Source organism: Paramisgurnus dabryanus, chromosome 16 (assembly GCF_030506205.2).
Source record: "Paramisgurnus dabryanus chromosome 16, PD_genome_1.1, whole genome shotgun sequence".
NCBI classification, from domain to species: Eukaryota; Metazoa; Chordata; class Actinopteri; order Cypriniformes; family Cobitidae; genus Paramisgurnus; species Paramisgurnus dabryanus.
The window spans coordinates 31877411-31886762 of record NC_133352.1 but is presented as its reverse complement, the minus strand read 5'-3'; the positions used below and the strand labels follow the sequence as shown (position 1 = coordinate 31886762).

General features: G+C 36.2%; 1 protein-coding gene across 1 annotated transcript; it reads left to right on the top strand.

Annotated features, from left to right (window-relative positions):
- The first annotated feature begins 100 nt into the window (after positions 1 to 100).
- kazald2 (Kazal-type serine peptidase inhibitor domain 2) lies at positions 101 to 6858 on the top strand. Its single transcript, XM_065264042.2, has 4 exons — positions 101 to 794; positions 3863 to 4023; positions 4477 to 4624; positions 6734 to 6858. Exons 1-4 carry the CDS (start codon positions 311 to 313, stop codon positions 6856 to 6858), a joined length of 918 nt encoding a protein of 305 aa, XP_065120114.2. The 5' UTR covers positions 101 to 310.
- Positions 6859 to 9352: the final 2494 nt, after the last annotated feature.

Sequence of the window (9352 nt, the reverse complement as noted above, 5' to 3'; positions counted from 1 at the left end):
TTAACACTTTTGTTGGGCAAATGGGGGGAGGCACCCTGCAGTTTAAGAGGGGGTCACCGAATTCAGACCGGGCTTTGTGTTTTCTTTCTCAGTCGTTCTTTCAGCTTGTTGCTCTTTTTGTAAAGTAAGTCTGTGGAACAGCTGCACAGGGCAGTTCTGGACATTTTAAAGACACTGGGAGTTTATATTCGGCCTTTGACAGGCCTTATGACTGGTCTAAACTCTTTGTGCATCTCATCTTGATCGAAGATAAAACGCCTTCTGCTTTTTGAGACAGGGATTTTTTTTTTTATTTGTTCTTTTTCTCAAAATGGTACATTTACTAGCAGCTACACTAGTATTGATGCTAGCTTCAGTATCACAGTCTTTCCGTCTGGAGCACACGGGCCGTGTGGACTGGCAGAGGAGCGTTCGACCAGGAGAGGGATGCCCCAAAAAGTGTCACCCTGAGAGGTGCCCGGATCTTAGGCATATGCAGGGCTGTCCAGGCGGGCTGGTTCGAGACCAGTGTGGTTGCTGCTGGGAATGTGGAAATGATGAAGGACAACTGTGTGACCCACAGCCCAAGTCCGGGTCTACTTTCTACGGCCGCTGCGCTGAAGGTCTACGGTGCAGGGGTCCACGCAAAAACCCTGAAGGCGAACCGAGGGCCGTCTGCGTTTGCAGCAAACAGGAAGCGCTTTGCGGATCAGACGGGAAGACGTACAAAAATATCTGTCAATTTCGGGCGGCCCAACGCAAGCAGGGCAAGGGTCAGATGTTGACGATGGTACACCACGGACCCTGCAAGGCAAGTGAGTATCCGTAAACTTCTAATTATTACAGATCGCATGAACTTTAAATGAAAATATGAGTTTATTAAAACATATGCTTTAAAAACGTTGTGTTATTTTCAACCCACCGTTGGGTCAAATTAACTCATTAATGTTAAAACAACCCAGCATTTTGTGTTGAAACAACCCAGCATAGCTTAAATGACAACCCAACGGGTTGGGTTTGTCCCTTTGTGACCCAAGGGTGGGTTGAAAATAACCGAGCATTTTTAAAGTGAATGAATGAGTTGTTGTGCTAAATTAACCCAGAAAATGTTTATATTTGACGCGACAATGAGTTAAACAGTGGTCTCCAACATGGTGCCCGCAGGTTGGGTGTCTGAAAGCCTCAATTGTAATATTTATTTTTTAGATATTTTTTATATTAGCAGGCTTCTTTTATGTATGTTTACATTTTAACAATGATAAAACATATCAAGTAAAAAAAATCATCACTTAATTATCCCAAAATAACCCAACATTTTGTGTGAGTGTATCCAGGTCACATTTCACATCGGATTTAATACTATAAAGCAACCTCATTCATTGTCATACCTGAAATTTTAGACTCGGGTGTTTGTAGCATCTTTTAATGTATCATAGTGTTTATTATTTTTTTCAAACATTGAATTTAATTTTTACATTATTTTCTTTGAAGAGGTGGATAATACTTATTGGTCTTTAAATGTTTTCTTCAGACAAAACATATTTTCTTATTTTTATTTATTTTTTGTTTCTTATTCTTTGACTTTAGGATTAAACGTGACCTTAATTCAACTCAATGAATATGCATTGTTTAGCAAAAGCATTAGAGACAAAAATCTATATTAAACATGTTTGGTGTTGCATTACGTCTGTCATATAAGATGCAGTCATAAAATTTGATTTGTTTGCTCAGACACTTCAGGTAAAGTAATTGCCATTCACATCACTCCGGTAAGAATGCGTCTGCTGATGTAAATGTAAATGTATATATATATGAATGTAAATTTCCTCTCAGGAGAAAGCATTGTTATGGATAGAGCCCGAGTGCTAACATAATCACCTCATTTAAAAGTGTTTGTCATGTTAAAGGACAAATGAATATATTTGTTCAGCTGTTAGGATGAAAAGTGAGCCGTTAAATGTGTATTTATCTCACAGCCATGTTTAAGATTAGCAGCTTGTAAGCGTTCAATCTCACACCTTGAGACAATTCACAGAGTAAACCAAACAGCTTGCACAAATGGTAACATGTCAAATACAGAAGCTTACAGGAGTTTGTGTGAAAGATCCTTACAATAACAGAGATTTGTTAGTTCAACTTAAAAAAAGTAAGTTACTGCACTGAAAAAAAACTTTGCTGCCTAATTTTTTTGTTTTGTTGAATCAACTTAGATTTACAAGTAATTTCTATTATTATGTATTTTGACGAGAGATGAGTTGTTATAACTACAGATGAGTTGTTATAACTTATAAAATAAAAGTCAACTTCATTTTATAAGTTGTTACAACTCAAATTTAAGGCAGCAAAGTATTTTTTACAGTGTGGTTGCTAATATTAGTTGACACAACAATTTTTGGCAAAAAAACTTTTTATGGCTCAACTAATATTGAAATTGAATGAAATCAAAATTTTAAGGCAACCAGGTGATTTACTTTTTAAGTTTGTTACTTTTTTAAAGTGTTTTTTGTCAAATATGGGTTGCCTTGTTTTGCCAAATCAACTTTTTTTTACTTTTAAGTAAAGTTAAACAATTTTAACTTGTTTTTATAAGTTATGTTAATTTATTGCAGGTAAAAACGTGCAAAACCAAGTTGTTTTATAAGTTGTTAGTACAGTGTACTTACACTGTAAAAAATGCAGCACAAAGTTAAACAACTTGGTTTTTGAAGTCACTTCAACCTACTATATAAAATTTTGGCTTAAAGTTGACATAACTTAAAAAATAAAGTTAAACAATTTGAATTTGAATTTATAAGTTAAAAAACACATAAAAATATGTGTTGATTTGACAAAAATGCTGCATATTTTTTACAATGTATACAATTTAACTCTTTAAATCAATTTGTTTACCAGAATTGTATTTAATCAGCGTCTATTTGACCAGGGCCGGCGTCAAGGGGTGGCATTCGCGGGCAGTGCCCCACCAAACAGGTTGTTGTGCCCCCCTACAAGGGTTTATTTTTAATTTAATATATATCAAGAATAATTAAAATAAATTAAACAATTAAACATTGAATGTTTCATGACTTGTAATGTAATCAAATGAGGTAAATATAGTTGATATATGTTTTCTTTAATTAAAATAGACCAGTTTCTCTGATTGGATGTATTGCCGCGTCTCACCCGTCTTACGTCTTTAGCATATTTGTGACTTGATACTAGCAACGTGTTTTTTCGCGGCATTTTATGGATCGTGTAAAATATGGATATTAGAACATTTAGAACGAACCAGCACCGCCTGCTTCATCTGACTTCATGCAAACACAGACTGGCTCAAACTCAGAGATTAGAGGTCGAGGTGGAACTTACAAATCTACAGGACACTGTTTTAAGGAAGTTTAATGTTTGTACACGCTGTCTTCAGCTAGTTTAAAGGTAAGTTAGCGTTGTTTTACGTAAGCTTAAATGTGAAGTGTGGCTATAGACCGTTAACAGCATTACGACGTGATTATGGTAAAGCGGCTTTTTTAAAGCTAGGACGCTATGTGCTCTGCGCTATGAAACCATTCATTTCAATGGCTTGCGCCGCGTGAGGGCAGTTTGTTGTTGCGTCGAGCAAAGCGCGAGCGCAGCGGTCGAAGTTCAATAGTTTGTGGTCTTTTGCACTTTATACGGGAAATGAGCTGACAGTCTGTACCAGTTGTATGAGTGTGTGTGTGCTTGCACTGTATTTGTTGTTTAATGTCTTGTTTTTGCAAGTTATTGTTGCTATTGTGTGCCCCCCCGTTGGAAGCCAAGTGCCCCCCTGTTAGTTATGGTCTGGCACCGGGCGGCTCTGTATTTGACTTCTTATAATAAATTAAATTAGATTTAAATGTTCAACCTTCAAATTTCTCGTCTCCAGAGCCTGTTATCACTCACGCTCCTCGTGACATCATAACACCCAAAGGAAGTGATGTCATCTTTTCCTGTGAGGTTTCGTCGTATCCACTGGCCTCCATTCAATGGAGGAAAGAGGGAGATATTGTTTCTTTTCCTGCGGATGATTCAAGCATGGCTGTTCAGGTATGTGCACATACAGGAAGGAAACAAACTAAAATCCCATTTTCAATTAGCGGGCAACAAAACAATTTGTAGGGTTACATTGATGATGGAAAGAAAAGTAACACTTTCCAGTAGCATAAATGATAAATCATTACATTAAAAAGGCAGAGCTCATGGGTTTGATCCAAACATACGGATAAAAAAATATAGATTGAATGAACCGTAAGTCACTTTGATGTGTAAAATGTAAATATACCATTGCAAAAGGCATTTTATAAAAAAAAAGTCATTTATGATTGAGGCCTGCACATACCATGGTCTTGACAAATCAAGTTCAAGATTTATTTCCTAATGCATTCATACTGTTCATCTAACTGAAGTTTAAAACACATAGTTAGACACAGACAAATCACCTCTCTCACCATTATAGACTGCTCGTGTGACATGTGCGACTGTGTTTGTCTGTAATTACAGGCTCGTGGAGGCTCGCGGCGGTTTGAACTGACCGGCTGGCTCCAGATCCAAGCAGTCGGTCCGAGTGATGCAGGTGTTTACACGTGCACCGCCAGGAACGCCTTCGGAGAGGTTTCTGCCTCCGCGAGATTACAGGTTACACACGGAGGTATGTCTGAGAACGCACACATTTACATACGCAGACACAAAGTTAAAACGCAAAGTCAGAGGTCAACAAGCTGAAAAAACACAATTGTTCAGTCTTATCCTCCCATCTTGGAGGCTTTCCATAGACATAATGGCCTGTTTTTTGACTATTTTGTTCTCAAACACAAGTTATGTGCGCTTATTGGGGACTATTGATTATCACACATGATTTTCAGTCCTTTAGCTCTCAAGTTTCGTGTAAGATGGCCATTTTCTTCACATCTTCATGCAGTACTTACAGCATGCTATTAAATTCATTACAAACAACAAATATAAATTTCACCTGAACTTTTATATTGACATTGAAAATCTTCCACCCAAGTTGCAGTGAAAAGTGGGTTAGGTTATTCATATTCTCTCTGCGGTCTGTGGAGTGGTCAAAAAAGACATGCAAACGTACCAACAGTGGAAGCTGATCGATTCCCATCCCCGACTATCAATGCTTATCATCTCCTCATCGCTAAAGGTGAACTTGGCCTTCCGAGAATCGGACAGAGCCGAGGATAACCGTACACCAGTCGGTGGCTTTCTCCGGCAGGAGCGTGAAAGCTGGTGATGACAGGAGGTCGAGAGGGCCCGAGATGGGGGGAGATTGAAAGGGGTTGTGTATTATGTGGCAGGTCTTTGCTGTGACTGTCTGGATGTTATCTCTTACTCTGGAGGGTCTGCGTCTTTAGACGGTCCCTTATCTGCTTCGCCAGTGGCTGCCCCCCCACCCAGTGTTTCCCGGAACGTCCACGCTGCTATGATCTCTGGGATAGGCTTAAAAGCATTAGAAATCCGAAGGGCATGGAGAGAAACAGAAAGAAATTGATATTTAAATACTGTATATTGTGGCTTACTGTAGGCTAAAATAAATAAGGTTATAAGTCAACGTTAACATATAAGTTGCAATGAATTAATATGATTATAAAAAATTATTAGGATCTGTTGAAACTTGAATAAATGCTGTATTTGTGCATTTGGCAAATACTTTTATTCAAAGTGATTTACAGCACTGCAAAAATGACATTCTTACTTAATATTTTTGTCTTGTTTTCAGTAGAAATATCTAAAATTCTTAAACCAAGATGTTTTTTCTAGATGAGCAAAATGACCTAAGAAAATAAGTCTAGTTTTTAGACAAAAATATACAATTGAAGTAAATTTGTGCTTAAAACAAGCAAAAACATCTGCCAATGGGGTGAGAAAGATTTTCTTGAATTAAGAAAAAATTATTTTTTGCTTGTTTTAAGCACAAATTCACTTAAATTGTATATTTTTTGTCTATAAACCAGACTTATTTCTTAGGTCGCTTTGCTCATCAAGAAAATAAATCTTAATTTAAGAATTTTTAGATATTTCTATTGAAAACAAGACAAAAATACTAAGTAAGAAAGTCATTTTTTTGCAGCGAGTAAAGCTGTACATTTTGTTCTCTGGGAATCGAACCTGCGACCTTTGCGCGGTTAATGCATTGCTTTACCAACAGGAAAAAGGAAAACTTCATGAGCAATGCAAACATATACAACATTTTTATCAAAGTAGGTTTTAAAAAGTGTAAAAAAAACCTCTTTTAAACATGTTTAAACATTTACACTGTCAGAAATAAAGGTACAAAACTGTACCTTTTCTGTCACTGGGGCTGTACCCTAAGTTTACGTTTGGTTCCTTTACAGGAATACAAAACAGAATACAATTTTGAGTAGATTACCGTACCTTAAGAACCTACATTGTTAGAAAAAAGTCAAAATATGTACCCTAGCTGTCAGTGGGGCAGCACCCTTTAAAAAGGTAATTGTATGGACCATTAGGTACAGATATGTAAACATTTAGTACCAATATGTACCTTTGAGATACTAATATGTATTTTTGAGGTACTAATAAGCTCTCTTTGGTCCCAGTATGGACCTCTGAGGTACTAAAATGAAATCTCTAGGTGCAAGGCTGTACTTTTTGAAAGGGTACAGCCCCAGTGACAGAAAAGTTACAGTTTTATTTCTGACAGTGTACATTGGATATCCCTGATCCCTTACCTTTAAAAGCATATATATATTAAAACTGATGTCACCTTTCTTGTCATGTTTTTTAGGGTCTCATCTGAGCAAAGATCTGCGACCAATTGAAAACGGAGAATATAGAATAACAGAGGAAGAAGAGGCGAACGTAGACGACGAAGATTACGAGGGCCGGCCTAGCGGATATATGTATTTGTGAGAGACAGAGGTTATAAAAATATAGCATTTAAACAGATTTTTTTCTATTATTTTGAAAACTAAACTCACCATAAAGTGTGTACTCTTAAAATATTTCTCGCCGTCTTTAAGGGCGATTACGTGTGAGTGTTGTATATATATCCAAATATTTTCTATTCATTCATGAGAATTGTACTTAAACAGAACTTAATTAAATAGTTGATTTACTCATTTGTTGGATGGTTGGTTTATTGAGTTATTACTTAGTTTATTTCCGTAACACTTTACAATAAGGTTGTATTTGTTAACAATTAATTAATGCATTAGCTAACATGAACTAACAGTAAACAATACTTTTAAAGCATTTATAAATCTTTGTTCATGTTAATTTTTTAAATGAATTAATTAATGGACCATGAACTAAAATGAATTCATACATGCTGAAAATCAATTGTTTGTTCATGTTAGTTAATGTATTTGCTAATGTTTACTAATACATCCTTATAGTAAAGTGTTATCTTTATTTATTGATGGCCATTACGTAAATGCGTTTATACACTACACTGGTCAAAAATTTGGGATCACTTGACTGAAATGCTTACCGTGATCTTAAATATCATTTTTTATCTAAAGGTATATTTAAATGCTTGAAATTACTTTTGTGGACATATTCATTTGTCCATTGGAAAACAACAACAACAAAAAATATTTAAAATAAACTATTAAATAAAGAAATTAAATAAAAGCAGTCAACAACAACCCATCACTGCAAAAAATGACTGTCTTACTTAGTATTTTTGTCTTGTTTTTTTTTTTATAATAAATGTCTGACAATTGGAAAACAACAACAAAAAATATTTAAAATAAACTATTAAATAAAGAAATTAAATAAAAGCATTCAACAAGAACCCATCACTGCAAAAAAATGACTGTCTTACTTAGTATTTTTGTCTTGTTTTTTTTATAATAAATGTCTGAAAATTCTTAAATTGAGATACATTTACTTGAAAAGAAAGTGGTTTAAGATATTAAGTCTTCTTTATTGAAATAAAGGATTAAAATCAAGGGATTTTTACTTAAAACAAGTCAAAATATCTGCCAGTGCAGTAAGAAAAATCTATGTAAATTAAGTTTACTGATTTAAATTGAAACTTAATGCCAAGTTTATTTTTCTTACTGCACTGGCAGATATTTTGACTTGTTTTTAGTAAAAACCCTCTTGATTTTCATCATTTTTTTCAATAAACAAGATTTAAAATCTTAAGCCACTTGCTTACCAAGTGAATGTATCTCAATTTAAGACTTTTAAGATATTTATACTAGAAAACAAGACAAAAATACTAAGTAAGTATTTTTATGTAAGTATCATTTTTTGCAGTGATTATAAATCTCAGGGTGAAACCTCAAGAAGCCGCTTGTGAAATGCAAATTCTGGGCATGGTTGATTACACTTCAGATGATAAAATATAACAGAGTTTTGATTTATGTGAGTAAGTGATCCTAAACTTTTGCCCATTAGTGTAGGTACTTGTGTGGGGGGTTTCTCTAAAATCCAAAATCATCCTATCGACGCAGTCATCACCACGACACGCGTGCATACTGAACCCTGAACCCACTCCCTCCTGCTGAATAAAACATCAGCGCCTCAAAGACGCTCAGCAGAAGAAACAGCACCCAGGTTAAGTTGTTTGAAAGCTCTGGTATTAAGAGGCGTTTTACACTTAAGAAGTTGGTTTCCCTGGGTTTTCTCTTCCCTCCCCTATTGATTGATGCTTAGCTATCAATGCATAATAGAAAAGCACTCAGGACAAATGTGGGGTTATGGCCTTCCAGGGAGAGAGCAGACCAGGCTGTTTCTCAGCGCCATTATTGCCCCATAAAGGATCCCAGGGGAAGGACAAGCTCCTCACATCAGCACACACCAAATACCCAATTAAAAAAGAAGACCTTTAAATTCTCTCCTCTTTCCTGGGCAGAAATCAATCAGAATTCAATCTGTTCAGCTAGGATTCCGACAGGCCAGGTAATTGCTCACCAGAGCCGGGATAGGTGACAACAGCTTAGTGAGGAGATGCTAAAGCCAATCAGGTGTTTGCTTTCAGCACGCCGGGCTCCTGCGACGCTACCGTCGGCGAGAAAGCAATGATACGTAGCGAAAGCTTATACCGGCTTTCAGGATGGCTTTTATTTTTAGACTCTTGGTGGCAGGTGATGAGAGATTTTTTTTTATAGCCATCAGGCCAAGAAGGCAGGTAAACGATACGACTTGAAGCTGTAAAATATATGGATCGTTTAAAGTAAGCGGCTCTCGTATTGGTCTTCTTAAAAGGTCTTTGAAAATGAATTCCAATTTGGAATGATTTGTACTCCATGAAGCATTTGTTGGGGAGCGCCGAACACAACTGGGAGAGTGAGAAACTGAGAGATAGACAGACAGAGAGAAGGATGGATGGATAAAGATGTGATATAGAGTTATAAGAATGCAATTAAAAGCTGAATCATTCTCACTCCGGTGT

Excerpts from the sequence above, each read along its gene's own strand:
- kazald2 (XM_065264042.2), top strand. The coding sequence starts at position 311 with ATGGTACATTTACTAGCAGCTACACTAGTATTGATGCTAGCTTCAGTA. Across the intron at positions 795-3,862 it reads CCACGGACCCTGCAAGGCAA|AGCCTGTTATCACTCACGCT; the intron begins GTGAGTATCCGT and ends TCTCGTCTCCAG. Across the intron at positions 4,625-6,733 it reads ATTACAGGTTACACACGGAG|GGTCTCATCTGAGCAAAGAT; the intron begins GTATGTCTGAGA and ends CATGTTTTTTAG.